At 37.1% G+C, this 20,363-nt stretch overlaps 1 protein-coding gene across 1 annotated transcript in view; it reads left to right on the forward strand.

Annotated features, from left to right (window-relative positions):
- The window catches only part of MYO9A (myosin IXA), a 302,278-nt gene that overhangs the window by 207,755 nt on the left and 74,160 nt on the right, over positions 1-20,363 (forward strand). Inside the window, exons 17-24 of the mRNA XM_043982938.1 lie at positions 941-1,084; positions 2,117-2,156; positions 5,765-5,887; positions 9,928-10,008; positions 11,862-11,972; positions 13,500-13,622; positions 16,619-16,768; positions 19,202-19,521. Coding sequence (XP_043838873.1) covers positions 941-1,084; positions 2,117-2,156; positions 5,765-5,887; positions 9,928-10,008; positions 11,862-11,972; positions 13,500-13,622; positions 16,619-16,768; positions 19,202-19,521 — 1,092 coding nt within the window. The remainder of the gene's footprint in view (positions 1-940; positions 1,085-2,116; positions 2,157-5,764; positions 5,888-9,927; positions 10,009-11,861; positions 11,973-13,499; positions 13,623-16,618; positions 16,769-19,201; positions 19,522-20,363) is intronic.

The raw sequence follows: 20,363 nt of genomic DNA on the forward strand, positions 1-20,363 counted from the left end.
TGTTATATGGTGTGAGATGTTGGTCTGTGCCTAGATTCTGCCATACTGTTTTTCAGGAAAACTCAACTTTTACTCACAAACTTTCTTCTCCATCAAATTTTCCTAATTTTTTTCAAGGCACCACCATTTTTCTACTCTCCCAAGTTCATTATCTCATTGTCATCCTTAACTTCCTACTCTCTCTCATTTCATATATCTAATGAGTTGCCAAATATTGCTATTTCTGGGGGCAGCTAGGTGGTGCAGTGGATAAAGCACCAACCCTGGATTCAGGAGTACCTGAGTTCAAATTCAGCCTCAGACACTTGACACTTACTAACTGTGTGACCCTAGGCAAGTCACTTAACCCCCACTGCCCCGCAAAAAAAAAAAAAAAAAAAAAAAAAGATTGCCATTTCTGCCTTTTTAATGTCTCTTATATCCACCTGCTCTCCATTTTCATAGCCACCACCTTAGGTCAAGCTTTCATTACCCTTCCTAGACTGTTGCAGTAGCCTCCTAATTGGTCTCCCAGCCTTAAGCCTCTAACTTGATAGGAGATACAGAGAGTGGATAAGGGACATGAAAAAAAATATCTTATTTAAAAGAATAACTGTTCAGTCACAGCTGGTTGACTATAAACTCTGAAGACAAAGATGTATTTTCCTTCATTTTTGTTTCACCCACAGCACCCCAAGCTCAATGCCTTGTACAGTGTAGGTGCTTAGTATCTCTGATAATCTTTGTTGAAGTTTTGTCCTACTGGTATAATGTCTATTTGAATATTTTTACTATTTTGTTCAGAGTTTTACTTTCCTAATCAAGGATAGAAGATGTAAAGTGGGATATATCCTGAATGTAATGAGATTCGTAAACATTAAAATGTTATTTATAAAACTAGCTGTTGTCATTTTCTTTTGGGTTTTTTAAAAGTACAAAGTAATCTCTCTTATATTTTCAGTGATACCTTTGGCATTGACTGGAATGGCAGGACTGGCATCAGGCAGAACAGACTGTCAAGTTCTAGCTCCATACTGGATAAAGACGGAATATTTATTAATTCAACTAACAGCAAGCTTCTGGAAAGGGCCCATGGCATTCTCATGTTAGTACCCAAGTGGTGGATATTTCTTTTCTCTGTTGAACCATGGAAAGAATGAAAATCAATTCAGTGATATTACATTACCATAAAAATAATTTGAAGTCAAAGAACTCAAAAATAATTTCTCCCGTGTGTGAACTCAAGAAGCTAGTAAATTACAGTTGAACCAGTTCATTCTTTTGTTATCTTGCAGGGATAGGTAGAAGGCTAAAGCCAGACAAGCTAAGTGTTTTAGATATTCCTGGAGAATGGGTCTTTGCCAGGTGCCCAGCTAAGAAATAAAGGGCTACTTTCTGCATGTCTTAAGGTATATGAACCAGAATCTGACCCTAGCTCCCTCTCAGAGAAGTCCATATATGCAGAGGTCTATCTTCAGAGCTTTATCATAAAACCAAACTTTAGTTTGCTCCAGTAGCATGACTAAGGAGTAATCAAACATTAGCTTGGTCTCTGAGGACTCTCTGATCTCTGAAATTCTGTGTTAAGCCACATGAACAACTGTCATGCTTTCCTAGGTTTCAGTTGCCTCAGCAGGATATAAGTTTTGTTTTTAGTCCAGCACTATCCTGATTTGCACACATTCCAAACTCTAACCCTAAATGTTCTTTGGCCACTGGCTTTAGATATGACAGCCTTCAGGGCTGAGGAGCATGCATTCTCATTTATTTCTTATAGTTTAAAAAATAACCTAATAATTTAAATCAAGCATAGCATTAAGAATGTGAATAGGTGAAAAAGAACTAGTAAAAGTATGAGAAAATTTTTAATTTAGAAACATTGGAACATTCCAAGTTCTCATGAATAAACATTAGATCATGAAAACTCATAGGACAAAATGGGACCTTCCCCCTAAGAAGGCAGGAATATTTCCCAGGCCTATATGTGGGATTTAAAAAAAAAAAATTTAAGCCAAGATAGTAAAAACCTGGTTCTGCAAATGCCAGGGAGAAAATTTATCTCCATCTTATGTCTATGTAGAACTCTTCAAATCTACTCCCACCAATAATTTTTCTTGTTTCTAATTTCTGTCTTCAGGAGAAACAAAAACTTTAAATCTAAACCTGCTCTTCCAAAGGTAAGTAATACATAAACTACTGTTTCTTTTCACATAGGTCTTGTAATAATTTTGTTGTTGTTATTAAAAATCAGGAGGAAAAATTCTTTGCATATACAGAAACGAAGATATCTGTTGTTAGTACTTAGATTACGTTCTTGATCCCTTTGGCAGCCAGCACTGAGTGGTCAGCAGAAGATGTTCCTTACTGACCACAAACCCTCCAGTTCAATTTCTATTCTTTCTATATCCTAGGTGCTGCTCTTCATACAGTATTTGGTTTACCAGATTTATATAGAGACTTTACTTTTAACTTCCTTCTTATTTTCCATTTAAACCTCCCTTAAACAGATTCCCCAAATCTCCAGGAAAATATTTTCTTCCTAGGACTTATTATAGTTTTTCACTGTCCTGGAGCTCATAACTCCTAAGGCAGGCTGCCAGCTTCTCTGCAATTTACAGTCTTAGAGAGTTGCCTAGAGCATCAAGAAGCTAAGTGCTTTGCTCTAGTTTATATAGGCCAGCTACAGGCTGGTCATGTATGTTTTCACTTTCCTTTGATTCAGTAAATATCACACAGTGTCAGCCATGGAAAGACTTGTTGAGCCCAGCTCATTTCTAGCCAGAAATACCCATTGTAGCGTATTCAAGTGGCCATATAGCTTTTACTTGAAGACCTCAATTGAGGGGATCGCCTACTTCCTCTTGAGCCAACCCTTTCTAGTTTTGCCTTATTAGGAAGTATTTACTAGGTTGTAAAGAAAAACCACCTTCCTACAGTTTTCCATCGTTTCTCCTGGTTCCTCCCTCTAGGTTCAAGGAGAACAAGTTTTATCTCCCTTCCATTTGTTAGCCCTTCTAGTACTGAAAGGTAGCCTTCATATCTGTCCTGAGGCTTCTTTAATCAAACAGTTCTTGGATGGCATGTTTCCCTTCTTTAAATGGTTTTCCAAAATTGTAGACCTCAAAACTGAAAACAGTATTAGAGATATGGTTTGATCAGAGCAGAGTACATACAGCATGATTGTCACAGCCCATGTTCTGAACCTCATGCCCCTCTTAATTCATCCTTACTTTGTGTAAACTTTTGTCATTGCATTGTTACTAATGACTTTTTTGACAGTCATTTTCTCTTCTTCTTCTCACATATTTTCCTCTCCCCTCTCTCTCCGCAAAAAGTTGACTCCCAAAAGTGAACATGATGTTTTAGATGTGATCTGAGTAGGACAGAATAGAAAGAACTATAATTTCTCCACTTGTGTTCACTGTCTCTTTTCTTAATGTCCCAAATATCATATTAGCTTTGTTGGCTGCCTTATCACGCTGAACTTATTTATAAAGTTGATTTAAAAAATATAAGTGTAAATTGTTTTTCCTCATTAAATTTTATCATCGGGCAGCTAGGTAGCAAAGTATAAAGCACTGGCCCTAGATTGAGGAGGACCTGAGTTCAAATTTGGCATCAGACACTTGACACTTACTAGCTGTGTCACCCTGGGCAAGTCACTTAACCCTTATTTCCCCACCTCATCTTAGATTCATCCATCATTCTAATCTTTTTCATTCTCCCACATTTGATAAACATATCTCTATACCTTCATCCAGTCAAAATGTTAAGTAAAACTAAAATGTTAAACAGCAAAAATCCAAAGCCATATCCGTTGGAGATTTCATTAGATATTTCCCTTCAAGTCTCATTAAGCACTCATTCCATTAAAAAAAAATAATAATTCTTTTAATCTTTGAATTTGTGCCTAGGCCATGTTTTTTATCTCAGGTAATGTTTACAGATATTTTGGAGTCATTGTCTTCTTTGTGTCTTGGGAGTCCCTGCCACCATAATAGCATTTTATTGTGGCATTCTTTTTTCTTTTGATTATTCTTCCAGCCTTCTTCCTGACTTCAGACTTGATATTAGGGTTACTCTCTATTATGCTTCAGGAAGGAAGATCAAGGCTGATGCCCCTGCTGCTTTCTTGGGATATTGAATTTTGTATTATTCCAGAATCTCAGGGTCAAGCTGAGGACTTTTAAGTTTTCAGTGCTCCTAGAGTGGTTTGATGCAGGGAAATCTGATTGTTACCCTCCCCACCTGTCCCACAAGCACAGTGCCTAGTAGATAGGAAGTGAATAATAAATACTTATTTGTAATTGGTTGATGGAAGGGGGGGCAATGCTAAAGGAGTTAAAATATCATAGGTGAACATAGTGAATGACCTAAGAGAATCTTAACTTTGAAAATAACTTTTTGATTTATAAACAGCATAATTAATATCACTTTCCTTTTATTAAATACAAAAGTAAACAGTTGAGATACTCTATCATTTTTGTCTTTGTGATTTTTTTTTCTTTCATGCAGTGTTACTATTCATTCACCATTTATTTGTGTGCAGCACTCTGAAGTGAAAAGAACACTGGGTTCAGAGTCAGAGAATCTGAATTTTGGCCTTAGCTCTGCTGCTTATTATCTTTTTAATTTGGGCAAGTCACTCTCCGCTCTGAGCCTGTTTCCTCACCTATAAAATGGGTGGGTCTAAATCTATGATCCAGTGATTCCTCTGACTTAATAAAGGGGAAGTTTTACTCCATTGCTTTTTTTGTTTTTGTTTTTAAGTGAGGCAATTGGGGTTAAGTGACTTGCCCAGGGTCACACAGCTAGTAAGTGTTAAGTGTCTGAGGCCAGATTTCAACTCAGGTACTCCTGACTCCAGGGCCAGTGCTTTATCCACTGCGCCACCTAGCTGCCCCTACTCCATTGCTTTTTAATTCAGCATGCTTTAACTTAATCCATTGATATCATGTCAATGTGATAATTATAGCCAATTTCACTCTAAAAATAAATTTAATTGATGTATCTATGACTAGCAAAGTTCTATTTGATCTAGTTAGGCCTGTTGGTTATTCTCTATGATCACACAATTAGCCTCACTGGTTTAGACAAGTAATTTAAGTACACTTCTGTGGTTGTCTTGTTTACAGAATCTTAAAACATATCTTAATAAGTATTGTTTGGTTGACCAAAACTGACAACAGATAACTCTGAAAGAGAGATGAACCCCTCATCCCCTTACATTTCTGAGATTTTGTGAATTGTACTATCAGAGAATTCTGAATGAGCTAGCACAATTTGAAGAAATTTTATAAATGGCCACAGTTTTTACCTTAGGCACTGTTTCTTATATTTGCCAAGTTTTCAATGCTTTTTAGCAACAGTAGTTTAGTTTTAGATTCACGAGACCTTTAACTTCTTTAAATTGAAGATCATTTTTCCAGTGAAAATAATTGGTGTTTACTAGTATTGCATAAAGTATAGTTTCAAAGAACTATCTTGTATTCCTTCATTGTTTCGTTTTATGTTGGTCTTGTCTTCCCAAATAAATCCTAACTCCTAAATAATAGAGATCATATCTCTATATTTCATACCTCATTATTGCATAACAGTCTTGGGAATACAGGGAATTATGCAGAAATTCTTGTTTAATTGAATTAACTTATTGGAGAAAGGATAATTCATACTCAAATAGAGGAAAAGTAGCTATAAAAATTCAGAATATTTATACTAATAATTTGATAATGATCTTTCTTTCTTTTTTCTTTCTTTCCTTCCTTTCCTTTCCTTTCTTTCCCAGCACTTGCTAGAGGTAAAGTCTTTAAAGCACCTGACCAACCTGACCCTGCAGGATCGCATCACTAAGTCCCTCCTTCATCTGCACAAGAAAAAGAAGCCCCCTAGCATAAGCGCCCAGTTTCAGGTAATGTCCATGTTGTTTATTGCAAATTAGAAGCTCAGTTTGACCTTGATCTGGAAAATTAGGGAAGTGTCCATGTTTTTAGAATGGGACTAGAACTCAAACTTAGTATTATAAAGGACTTTCTTTCCATGCTTTTTTTCCTATATTTTTTTTCTTTTCAAGGTCCCTTAAAGGTAAGTTGACTCCTTGGCCTTTTTATACTGAGAAGAGGTACCAAGTATTTAAAACATCTTTTTGAGATCTTGTCACAACGGTTTTTGTTCATTAAAAGCATAATTATTCTTGGGTCTTGTCTAGTAGGTATCTCATTTAGGGATTCAGAATGATTAAAATGAAGTTCTATGCCTATGCCTAGAAGTAGGAAGACCTTGTGAGAAAAGCTTTTCTTACATGAGCTAAAGGTAGGAGAATACTCTGGTTTTCACTTCGTGTACTCATAAGTCAAAGGTGGTAGGTTTGATGATAGGATGCAATGATTCACTTGCAAAGCAGTTGAATAGCTAAAAAAAAAAAAGCGGGGGGGCGGGGTGCCCAGCAGGGAGACACAAAAAGGAAACAGTGGCATTGAGCTTCTCTAGATGTCATATATTCCATCATGTTCATATGCCATAACTTGTTCAGCGATTTCCCAGTTGATGAGTACTCCTTCAGTTTCTAGTTCTTTGCTCCTATGAAAAGAACTACTAGAAATATTTTTGTACACATGGATCCTTTTCCTATTTAATTTCTTTAGGGTACAGATAACTAATAGTGGTCAAAAGATATACACAGTTAAATAGTTTTGGGGGCATAGTAACAAATTGCTTTCCATAACAACTAGACAAGTTCAGAGCTCCACTAACAGTGTATTAATCTACCCGTTTTTCTGCAGCCCCTCCAGCATTTATTTTCCCTTTTATGCCAACTTTTCTAAGCTGAGGAGTCTGAGGTGCTTTAAGAATTGCTTTAATGTACATATCATTAATTATTAGGGATTTAGAGCATTTTTTCATATGACTACAGATAGCTTGGAATTCTTCATCTGAAAACTACCTTTTCATATCCTTTGACCAGTTATCAATTGGGGAATGATTCTTTTCTTTGTTTTTTTTGTTTTGTTTTTAGTGGGGCAATGAGGGTTAAGTGACTTGCCCAGGGTCACACAGCTAGTAAGTGTCAAGTGTCTGAGGCTGGATTTGAACTCAAGTCCTCCTGAATCCAGGGCCAATGCTTTATCCACTGAACTACCTTGCTGCCCCTCATCCTTGTAGTTGTAAATTTAAATCAATTCTCTGTATGTCTTTAAAATGGGACCTTCATGATGGAAAATTGCTGTGAAGATTTTTTTCCCCAATTTCCTGCTTCTCTTCTAATTTTAGCTACATTGTTCTCTGCAAAAACATTCTAATTTTGTGTAATCTAAATTGTCCATTTTACCTCCCATGAACCTCTCTTTCTTGTTTGCTTATGAACTGTCTATACTCCTATCCATAGATCTGAGAGGTAATGTCTTCTGTACTCCTCTAATTTATTTATTTCATCCTTTATGTCTAAGTTATAAACCCATTTGGAGCTTCTGTTGATATATGGTACCTAGTTTCTGCCAGACTGCTTTTCATTTTTCCCAGAAGTTTTTGTCCAATAGTGAATTCTTGCCTCAATATCTGGGATTCTTCAGTTTATCAAACATGAGGCTATGGTACTCATCTGCTTCTGTATATCTTGTACCAAACTGTTCCACTGATCAGCCTCTTTATTTCTTAACTAATGCCAGATTGTTTTGATGAGTACAGCTTTGTAGTATAGTTTGAGATTGAGTACTGCTAGTCCCCTTTCCTTCCTACTTTTTTCATTAATTCCCTTGAAGCTCTTAATAAAAGAGTAATTTAAGTGCACCATTTCCCATGCATTTAATATAATTAATATTTTGTAAATATTTATCAATATTTTTATTGTCAATTTTCTTGGCATGTAGTTAGGCAAAATATGTTCTAACAATTTCTTTTAAGTCTTCATTAATTGTGAGTTAGGGGCAGCTAGGTGGTACAGTGGATAGAGCACTGGTCCTAGAGTCAGGAAGACGCAAGTTCAAATCCGGCCTCAGATACTTGACACTTACTAGCTGTGTGACACTGGGCAAGTCACTTAACCCCAATTGCCTCACCAAAAAAAACCCCAACAACAACAAAAACAGGCCAATTGTGAATTCATCTTTTTCTTTTTTGATACTGGTCATTAAATTTTCTTTTTTTAATCAAGTTATCTAATGGCTTTTTTGTTTTCTTGGATTTTTTTCCTTAATAGTATTTTTTTCCAGTTATATGTAAGGATAGTTTTCAGCATTTGTTTTATAAGATTTTGAGTTCCAAATTTTTCTCCCTCCCTTCCTTCCCACCCCCTTCCCAAGACAACAAGCAATCTGATATAGCTTATATATGTACAACCACAGTAAACATATTTCCACATTAAGTCATATTGTAAAAAAGAATTAGAACAAAAGGGAAGGGGGCAGCTAGGTGGTGCAGTGGATAAAGCACTAGCCCTGGATTCAGGAGGACCTGAGTTCAAATCCAGACTCAGACACTTGACACTCACTAGCTATGTGACCTGGAGCAAGTCACTTAACCCCCGTTGCCCCGCCCCCCCCAAAAAAAAGGAACAAAAGGGAAAATCTTAAAGTAAGAGAAAAACAAAAGAAAAAGTAAAAATAGTATGGTTCAATCTGCATTCAGATTCCACACTTCTTTTTCTGATTGTAGACAGCATTTCCTATCACGAGTCCTTTGGAAATGTCTTGAATCATTATATTGCTGTGAAAAGCAAAGTCTAACACAGCTGGTCATCATACAGTGTTGCTATTACTATGTACAGTGGTCTTCCGGTTCTGCTCACTTCATCATCATTCTGTTCAAATCATTCCAGGTTTTTCTGAAATCTGCCTGCCCATCATCTCAATTTTCAATTCTTTGCCACCACAAAGAGAGCTGCTATAAATATTTTTGTACATATGGGTTTTTTGGATTTTTTCAAAGGTTTATTTTTTTCTAGGAGGTAATTGGTAGAGCCCTTCAATTTCTACTTTGCCTTCTTGTTCTGAGATATCAGTGGAGTTTTCCTTTATAATTTCTTGAAATATGGTGTGTAGGCCCTATTTTTATTCATAGTTTTCAGATACACAAGTGATTCTTAAATTATTTCTCTTTGATCTGTTTTCCAGGTCAGCTGTCCTTCCTACCAGATACTTTACATTGTTTCTATTTTTTCTGTCTTTTGACTTTTATTTATTCTTGATGTCTCATGGAGTCATTAGCTTCCATTAGCCAGTTCTAATTTTTAAGAAGTTATTTTCTCCAGCAAGGTTTTGTATTTCTTTTACCAAGCTATTAATTTTGGCTACTCTCTCAATGCCTGGTGTAGTTTGCATTTGATAAATACTTGTTGAAATGAAGTCTGAGATCATAAATAGCTAAAAGGATAGGTATCAGGAGAAGCTTTCTCTGGGAGATGGATGAGCCCCAGCCCCAAGTGAAGGTTCAAAGTACTCAGTTTCACAAAAATCCCATTGTCTCTCCCCTGCCCTCCCAGGTGAGTCGACAAAATCTCCTTCCCTGAAAAAAGCCATACTTCAAAGCTAATTTATAATATGTTTATCCCAGCACATGAGTACATAGAAAATAAGCATTATCCTAGACGTATATCATTATGAAAACATTGAGTATTTGAATATGATTATAACAAATTGTCATTCCCAAATTAAGCATCATAGTCAAGTAAACAATGAAACTATTTTTTCCATGCATTGACTAAAATAATTAGATTAAATTTTTCCTTAATTATACCAGTATGGAAAGATAGCTATTTAACATTTATCATTTTTTCAAATTCTAAGACAGATATTGACTAGTTTCCTTTCTAAATACCTTTGAGAAAAGAAGCCTTTCTGTGTTGCTCCCTAATTTTAATTATTTTTCAGTATTATGATTTGAATATGTGCTTTTTTACATATCATATATTATTTGCTACTCTGGACTAGAACATTCTAAGTCTTTTTTGCTCTGCAGGTATCTCTAAACAAATTGATGGAGACACTTGGTCAAGCAGAACCATATTTTGTCAAGTGCATTCGATCTAATGCTGAAAAGGTAAAAATATCTTGCAAGTACTGCCACACAGACCAGCACAATTCATACCAAGTTCCAAGATTTAATGTCATGAGAAGAAAAAAAGCTTCCATTTCAATAGGCTGTAAATGGTTTTAATGGACAGTGTACCTGGCTTACATGCAATTCATTTAGGCAACATAACATTTGACACTCTTCACTGGTTACATTTTTAAGCAAAAAATTTTTTTTTCTCCCACTAGGACAAAATTAGATGGTGTAATAAAGAAAATCTTCACCTAGGAGTTGTGAACCTCTTTTTAAAAGTATTTTTATAACTGTATTTCAATATAAATGGTTTCCTTTGTAGTTCTTTGTATTTTATTTTATGCATTTAAAGACATTCTGAGAAGGGGCTTATAGGCCTCCCCAGACTGCCCAAGGGGCCCGTGGCACAAAAAGGAACCCCTGATTTAGTAAAAGGAGTGCCCAACTTAGAGGGAGATAAGCTCTGGGTTCAAATCTTTTGTTTACTAGTTATATAACTGTGGGGCAATCACTTGTTTTCTCTGAGTTCAATTTCTTATTTCGTGTGGTATGTCTGCATGTACATGTATTTCTATACACACATAAAACCTGAAGGATCTTGTAACAGTCATAGTTGACTTTGCTAACAGTTTAAGATTTGTAAAGTGTTATTCTTTATGATTTTTATCCTCAAACAACCCAATAAAGTAGACAGTACAGATATTCTGGTGACATTTTCTAGATGAAGAAAACGGAAGTGACTTGCCCATGGTCTTACAGCTACATACATATTTAACTGTTTCTATTAATGGTGGCCCAGTCATTTTTTTGCTCATTGCTTTGTTGTTGCCAGTAGCTTACATGGTATGTTTGGAATTATCCTATCATTATTATAAATAGTTATAAGGAACAGTGAGTAGTCAGAGTCTTACAAGTCTCTCCATTTCAAACAACATAGTTGCCAAGATAATAAAAGAGCAACAAAATCCCCATGTGAAGAGTTGTTAGTTATTATTATCTTTGAACTTGTCCAGTATGGCTTCTAGACATCCACCTCACTGAAATGCAGTGTGTAATGTATGTATTTTCTGAAAATATAAGAATTTTTATAGTCATTAATTGCATAGAGGCAAGTGAGCTGATCTCCAAATCAGGAAGAGCTGGGTTCAAGTTCTGATTCTTGGCCAGTCACTTAAGTTCTCCCTTACCCAGGGAACTCCCCAAAATTATAAATTGGGGACCTTTTGTGCCAAGATGGCAGATTGAGGAAGGAAGTTAGTTTATTTGTTGTCTTTAATGCACTGTTGGTGGAGTTGTGAACTGATCTAACCATTCTAGAGAGTAATTTGGAACTATGCCCAAAGGGCTATAAAATAGTGCATACCCTTTGATCCATCGACACCACTGCTTAGGTTTATATCCCAAAGACATCCCCAAAAAGAGAAAAAGACCTATTTGTACAAAAATATTTATAGCAGCTCTTTTTGTGGTGGCTAAAAATTAGAAATCAAAGGAATGCCCATTAGTTGGGGAATGGCTGAACAAGCTGTGATATATGATGGTGAGGAAATATTATTAATAAAAATATTTGTTATCCAAAATAAAAAATAAATTAAAATATAAATTGCAGAGAAAATGCCAACTTATGTTAGTTCCTGACACCAGTGAAATCATAGATCCAGTTCCTATCACTAATTTTGTAGCAATATCATAGGCAGAATGTATTTATTATTAAACAGCTGTTTGAACTTGCTTTTGTACTTGCCACTATGCCAAAAAATTTTAAATGACCTTAAAGTCTGCATTAAAGAGTTTGCATTTCATATAAGCCTTTGCTTTCTTTTTTTTTTTCTACTTTGTGTTTTTAGCTTCCTTTAAGATTCAGTGACCCATTGGTACTTAGACAACTGCGTTACACAGGGATGTTGGAAACAGTCCGAATTCGGCAATCAGGATACAGCTGCAAATATTCTTTCCAGGTTAGGCCAGTAAAAGGCTCCTTTGTATTTTAAAAAGTATGCTAATATGTGTGCATATACACACAGATGCTCATATGCATGCCTGTATTCCCTTTCTCTTTCACATGTTTGTACATGTTGGTTGTTCATATACCTCCATACTTCTGATATACTTCTTTGCTTATTACATATGTGGGCTTTGCGTGTATTTGTTCCTCCCTTCTTTCTTTTCTTTCTTCATTTGTTATTTGAAAATGGAAAAGGATAGAAGATAATATATTGTAGGAGCCTTCTGTTTATGCTCATATAATTGTCTTCAACGTACTTTATCAGTAATTCTTTCCAATTTCCAGTTGTTATAAATTGCTCCTAAAATTTGGAAACACATCTCCTTTGTCAGGACAATATAATCTTCTACATTCTTGGTACTGTAAGGGTTAATAGAATGGTTAGATTTGCCTTCCCAAATGTAAAGTATTTCCTCCTTTGTATTCTTCTGAGTTTTCTGCATATGATTTTTCCTTGACTGACTGCCGCACAGCTGAAATCCAAAGCTTCTCATTTAGTACAGCTGGCTCCTGCTGGTGCCATTACTGGGTGGGATCCTATAGCTTTCTCTGATCAGCTATATAGGGGCTTCACTGTAACTAAGACCCTTTTAATCTCTGCACTCCAAGCCTCAAAGCCTCATTTTTGGTCACACACTAACGCCTGCCACATTGACTTAATGTTTCTGTGAAAATTGTTTGGTCGTGGTCAAATTACATTTTCATTGTATCGTAAAAGATTCTTTAAAAATTTTTTTTTAGGAAAGCAGCATGATGTAGTAGAATAGTCTAGGACTCAGAAGACCTCTGTTCTAATCTCATCTCTTTGTAACCTTTAAGATTCAGTTAGGGGGTGGCTAGGTGGCGCAGTGGATAAAGCACCGGCCCTTGATTCAGGAATACCTGAGTTCAAATCCGGCCTCAGACACTTGACACTTACTAGCTGTGTGACCCTGGGCAAGTCACTTAACCTCCATTGCCCCACCCAAAAAAAAAAAGATTCAGTTAACCTCTCTGCCTTGCTTTCCTTATCTTGAAAAGGAAGGAATGTATTAGATAATTTCCAAGGTCTCTTCTTGCTCTAAGTTTTTATGATTCTATAATTATCACATACTACAGTTACTACCTCCATCATCTTCCTAACCTTAAATTATTTTATCCCCAGGTCCATGCCTCTAGACTGGCTTTTTATACTGTTTAAATTTAAAAGATAAATTGTAATTATAAAAAATTTTCTTGATTCCGCCAGGCCTTTTATAAACAATTTTCTTTTCCTCTCCACCACAGCTCCGAGAAGTGTGCTGCTGAAATAGCTTATGTAGGATATTTTTTGTAATATTCATTATAGAGTGCTGAGCACAGTGCCTAGCACATAGTAAGCACTGTAGAAATGTTCATTGTTGTTACTACTACTACTACTACTACTACTACTACTACTACTACTACTACTACTACTACTACTACTACTATAGTTTTACCTTTTTTTTTTTTAATTTTAAAGGATTTTGTGGAACATTTCCATGTCCTTCTTCAGCGTGATACTATTCCTTCAAAATATAACATCCAAGATTTCTTCAGGAAAATAAAGCTTAGTCCTGATAATTATCAAGTCGGAAAAACCATGGTAAATGCAATATGTTTATATTTGATGTGTGCATAAAAATTGAGTTTATTTATATGTCTGTAAAGGTTTACCTAGGTAATATGTCATTTTGAGCTCTAAAAGTCAGAGGAGCTCTATTCAAATCCTGCTTCTGATACTTTTTACCTCTTTGACCTTGGGCAAATGACTTACTCTTCCTGGACCTGTATAAAATGAGGTAGTTGGATTAAATGTCCTCTGAATTTTCTTACAGCTCTTGATCTATGATCAAATACAATATGCCATAAGAAAATTGACAGGGCAAATGCTGTTTAATCGATAATTGTAATAATAAAAGCCTTTAGCTCCAAGTCTTATTTCCAACAGCCTGGTTCATAATACATGAGAAATTCTGCTATTATTACCTTAAACTTACATTGTCCAAAATAGATAGTCCCTCTATTTGCTCTCTATTCACTGTTCCCAAACTTCTCATTCCTGTCTGTGGTACCACCATTCTTTCATTATTCCTAATTAGAACCTTGAAATTATACTTGGTTTTCCTTTTCTTTCCCCTCCACATAAGATCTCTCTTACTACACTGTCATTTATTTCTTAGAAATGCTTCTCAGATTTTTTCCTTTTTTGTTCCTCTTGTCACTGATGTATCTAGACTACTATGTTAGCTTTTTCAATGGCTTTTCTCTCTCTAATATTTTTCTCTTTCAAATTCTATATATTAATACTAGGATGATATTCTTAAAACCATGTTCTTAGAACTCCCCTACTCAAGGACCTACAATGGCTCTCTATTGTATGTACACTCCATTAGAAATAAAAACCTTGGCCTGGTTTTCAAAGGCTTCCACAGTCTGGTATAATCCATTCCATCCAACCTAATTCTTCATTGCTTGCCAAGAGGTAATGTCTAATTCAGTCAGGCAGATAAACTGCAGGGTTGAAGGATGGGGGAGACATAGTCTGTATCTGAGGCGGCAGGAAGGATCTAATAGATAATCAGAGATTAAAGATAAGAACATGGGAGCGATAGTTGAAGCACTTGCTAGAAAAGAGAAGATAGAAAGAAGAAAGGAAACAAGCATTGATTAAATGCCTACAATGGGCTGGGCATTTTGCTAAATGCTTTACAAATATTATCTAATTTCATTCTCATAACAACCCTCTAGAGGATAGGTGCTATTATCAGCCCCGTTTTATACAGTTGAGGAAACTGAGGCAGACAGAGATAGGTGATTTTCTCAGTATCATACAGTTATTAAGTGCCTGGGACCAGATTTGAATTCAGGTCTTCCTGATTCCAAGTCCAGCACTGTATCTGCTACACTATCTAGTTGCCTAAGTAGGATCAAGAGTCCATGTTTAGGGGTTGGGTTTGTTGAGGAAGAGGACAGACTTTGGAAAGGAGGGGTGCTATGGGAGGCTTGAGAGGAGAGGATGTTAGAAACAGCCCCCAAAGAATGGGATATTAAATTGATTAGAGAGGAATATTGAATGATTGTTCTGATGAAATGAAGTCCCATTCCCTTTCCTCTGAGAGCTTACAGTCTTAAATAGGGCACTTTGTCCATAAAGAGGTACATGCCACACACACACACACACACACACACACACACACACACACACAGAATAAGGTAGGTAACTTAAGAGGAGAAGGTACTTCTTGCTGAGAGTCCTGGGAATGGCCCCCATCAGGTAGGGTTTGAGGAAGTAGAGCTTGACAGGCAAAGAGGAAAGTCATTGCTATCCCAGGTACAAGAAATGGAATATCATGTGCAAGCAGCAGCATGCAAGTTAGTCTGGCTGGCCCCCAGAGGCAGGAAGGTATAAGAAGACTGGGAAGGCAGGAAGCACCCAGGTTATAAAAAGCTTTGATTGCCAGGTAGAAGAGTTTTTCTTTTATCCTACAGATGCAAGGAAGTCACTAAAATGTATTCAGTTGGGGGGTGGGGATGACATAGACATGTGCTTTAGGAAAATCACATTTTAGTAGCTGTGTCTCTAGAGGATGGATTGGCTAGGGGGCTGGCTTGAGGCAAGGAGACCAATTAGGAGACCACTTCAGTAACCTAGGGTGGGGGCATTATAAGGGCCTGTGTGAGTAGAAAAAGAAAGATGTTCAGGAAATATTTTTAAGGTAGAAATGAGAGGATTTAGCAACGGTTTGGATATGTGGAATATGAGGACTCAAGGATGACAGTGAATCCCAAAGTATACTTAGAAAGTATAAATTAGGCAAACACCATGAAAACCTAGAAGAGAATAAAGTGGTAGAGGAGAAATCAAAACCATGTGATATAAGGATGAGTTCAAGAGGCTAGTGATAGAGAAGGCTAGAGATATTATAGAGAGGATATACACTTTAGGTACAAGTTAGGATCAATGTCCTCTGAGATATAATGCACAAGACACAGTATGGCACTAACTAGCAATGAAAGATGACTGAGGGGGCAGCTAGGTGGCGCAGTGGATAGAGCACTGGCCCTGGAGTCAGGAGGACCTGAGTTCAAATGTGGCCTCAGACACTTGATGCTTACTAGCTATGTGACCCTGGGCAAGTCACTTAACCATCATTGTCCCACAAAAAACAAAATGACTAAGATGTGGTCCCTGTGATTTATGAGGTTTTAAAGTAGTAAGAGCCATGACCAGTAACTTAGGATTCTTAGGATCATAGAGCTAGAGTTGGAAGGGATCTCAGAAGCTATCTACTGGAGCCCCTTAATGTAACAGATGAGGAAACTGAGGCCCAAGAAGGGTAAGGGATTTACCCAAGGTCACACAGGTAGGAAAGAGCAGAAGCAGAATTCAAATCCAGATTCTCAGACTCCAGAACTAACGTTCTTGCTATTGCACCAGGCCATGAACACAACCAAGCCCTGAAGGACATGGCATTCTCACTAACTTAGTGTGGTGATGGTGAAGTTTCTTGCATTGATAAGCATTATAGATAAATGACTACAAACTGACTCACACCAACTTCCTGTGACTTTCCTCAATCCTTTTCTTCCTTCTCTTAGGTGTTCCTTAAAGAACAAGCGCGCCAGCACCTGCAAGACTTGCTGCATCAAGAAGTGCTCCAGCGCATTGTACTGTTGCAGCGATGGTTTCGGGCCGTGCTTTCCAGACAGCATTTCCTCCATCTGAGGCAGGCAGTCATCGTCCTGCAGGTGAACAGAAAGCTCTGACACTGAGACCATTTCTACTAGCAGTGTGCCTTATAGAATTATCATTAACAGCAAAGGGACATGAGACGTTAGTGTTTAATGACTCGTGTATTTTTATATAAATTTTTTCTAGTTGCCCCTAAAGGATATTAGAATTAGAAGTCATAGAATTCCTGCTCTATATGATGTTTTAGATGTTAGTGGTCTTGTTGGCGTGCAATATCTGGGTTCCCCCACTCATTATCTTGGACCGTTCCTCATAGAGCCTTTTTGTGCTTGAGCATCCTCAGCTTACTTATTCCCATAAAATTCACTATTTCTTGCCTGCTGCACCCTGGGATTATCATTCTGGAAACTCACAGAAATGTCAGTTAGTCAATAGATGAATACGCTAGTACTGATTTAGTACTAGTGCCAGGTATTCTTTTTAACTAAATGGGAACTGAAGCGTCATTATTAGAAATATCATCATCACTCATATGTATGGTAATCGAGGGATGTTTGAAAAATGATTTGAAATTCTGTTCTATGGGTCTATTGACAAATGATATGTCTTTTGTCTGAGGACCAGCCTAGCAAAGCTCAGAGACATTCATCATTAGGTAGATTTTAAGGTGACAAATTTTTGGCCTCTCAGTGATCATCCATTAAGCTGTAGAGGTATTGCAATATGTGTCGGTAAAAGGAGTAGCCCCAGTGATGAAAGTATAGGTCTTCAAAATACCAAATCATTTTTAATCCTATGGTATTCCCTATTAAGGAAATAATTTTAAATAGTAAGTTTTAAGAGTGAGGCATAATTTTCTGTCATACAATGGAAAGCACACAATTTAGAATCAGACTTGGGTTCTATCCCTCACTCTCCTGCTCAGTACCTATGTTGTCTTGGACAAGTTACCTCTCTGGGCTTTATTTTCTTATCTATAAAATGGGGTACATGGACAGATGATCCCTAGGATTCCTTTTAACTTTAAACAAAAGATCCTTTAAATAATAACAATAATAATAGCTAGCATTTATAGAGCCCTTTAAGATTTGCAAAGTACATTTATTTGACTCTCATGACAACCCTCTGAAATAAGTGCTATTATTATCCCCATTTTACAGATGGGAAAACTGAGACTCATAGAAGGTAAATGACTTGCCCAGGGTCACATATCTAATAAGTGTCTGTGGCAAGATTTGAACTCAGATCTTCTTGACTTTAGGTTCAGGTCTTTATCCACTATGCCACTTAATTTCCTTTGAATATGTCCCCTTACCTGATTACCCTCTTTCTCTTAAGAGGTATACACTGATGTTTACAGCACCATTCAATTTCTTTTGCAGGAGGTAAATGGAATAAGGAATGTGCTTTAACTCCTGTAGTACTTACTTAAAATATACTTATTTCTTCTCCATGAAATTCCTTTGAATTTCTGTTTAAAACACTGTGTCAGGTGCTACAAATGCCGCCCCGCCAAAAAGACAGAAAATGAAAACTTTATTCTTAAGAAGTTCACATTCTCCAGGGCGATACCACATGTCCACAAATAAGGAAATACAGAGGAGACCCTGGATAGAAAAAAGAAAATACAGCTATGTTTTAAAGAACTGTATTACAGGTACTTCTTCATTTAGTGTGACATGATTCTGAAATAGCCAGCAGTTATTTGGATGAAAGGGTCAATTCCCAGTTTGAGGCAAACAGAAAGGAACAACGTATTAATAATCTTTTCCGTGGTAACAAATAAAATGTGAAGAAATGAAGTGTACCAGGTGAGTAATGTCCATCAAAAGACCATGTAGGGGCAGCCAGATGGTGCAGTGGATAAAGCACCGGCCATAGATTCAGGAGGACCTGAGTTCAAATTTGGCCTCAGACACTTGACACTTACTAGCTGTGTGACCCTGGGCAAGTCACTTAACCCCCACTACCCCGCAAAAAGAAAAAAGAAAAGACCATGTAGTCTAGAATATCAGTGCTCAGGTCAGACCTGGTGGATGCACCATAGTAAAATGTGACAATAGGGTCCCATTTTTGTAAAGGGAAAGTAGATTTTGGTAAATACCTGGATTTAAAACTGTGCCGCTTCACATAATGTGATAGGCTACATCATTCTTACCTCTGAACATTCTATTTCTAAGTGTCTCCACAAAGGAGAAGCAGTGAATTAGATAGTTCATCCAAAGCCACTGTTAGTAATCTTGATTTTCAAAGCTTTATGGTCTTTGGAATTTTCTTGATCAAGAATTAAAATACTCTGAGTAAAATTTGGGGGGTGGGGGAGAGTTGCAACATATCTGAAAAACAAAACTACTTTATCTGCTTTTCCTAAAGGAACTTCTCAGTTCTTTGTTATTTCATTATAACACCGGGGACTTCTTTTCCATTTCCTTGTTCTAAAAATGTGATTTGAGATAATCCTACAGCGTATACTATTGGGTCTTTTGTAGCAATCCTGGAGAAATTACTTGAGTAGGAAGCATGGTGAAGGCAGAGATGTCCAGGCTGATGCTTTGGTTGTGAATAATGCGGCAACTGTTCTCCAGGCTGCTTGGCGGGCTTACTGGGGGAGGCGGCAGTACCTGCAGATGCGGGCCGCAGCCTCCATCATTCAAGAGACTTGGCGGGAGTACTGCAGACGAAGGAATGCTGCTGCCACCTGCATACAGGCAGGATGGAGAGGCTACTGGAAAAGCAAACTTTACAAGGAGCAAAGAAACAAAATTATCCTGTTACAAGCAGCATGCCGAGGATTCAGAGCCAGGCAAAGGTAATATTTGCAGCTGCTTAAAGTAAACCAGTAAAGAAAAAAAGGCAGGTGACCTGTTGTTTCTAGAAACTTGGGCACACATGCACCATTCACATGAGAGCATAAGATGGAATTAGACAAAAACAGGATTGTATAAAACCTCAGGATATCTCTTAATTACTCTCTCCATTCCACAGAAACAGTTTAAATTTCATTGGTGTCCCCAGACATAACCCTTTCCCCAGTAGATGACACATAAGCTGAAGAAAATGATGCCATACAACCCCGGCTCCTGATGAAGCAAACTGAGGGAGATCTAGGGCTCTGGGCACACTTTCTTCAGCTGCTTGTATCACTATCCTGAGTTCTCTTTAAGAAAGAAAGACATTCAACAGTTCTTTTCTTTCTGGATTTGGAGAGCATTGAACCATACTATTTCTGTTTTTGTTGTTTTTCTTTTTTGAGGTTTTTCCCTTTTGCTCTGATTCTTCTTTCACAGTATGACTAATGCAGAAATATGTTTAATATGATTGTACACATATAACCTATTTTGGACTGCTTGCTGTCTTGGGGAGGGGGAAGGGAAGAGAGGGAGGGAGAAAAATTTGGAACTAAAAATCTTACGAAAACAAATGTTGAAAACTATCTTTACATGTAACTGGAAAAAAACAAAATACTTTTATGAAAAAAAAAAAAGGAAGGAAGACACTACTAACAAGTCTATGGACTCTCCTCTAAAGCCCTAAAGTATGGAAGAGGTTTCTAGAAATGAGGGATTGAAGGGTTTTCTGGAGTCCTCCTAGTTTGTATTTTACTCTGTGGCTCAGGTTCAATTTCCCACTTGTGAGGATTGGATGAGCCTT

Source organism: Dromiciops gliroides, chromosome 2, assembly GCF_019393635.1.
Source record: "Dromiciops gliroides isolate mDroGli1 chromosome 2, mDroGli1.pri, whole genome shotgun sequence".
NCBI classification, from domain to species: domain Eukaryota; kingdom Metazoa; phylum Chordata; class Mammalia; order Microbiotheria; family Microbiotheriidae; genus Dromiciops; species Dromiciops gliroides.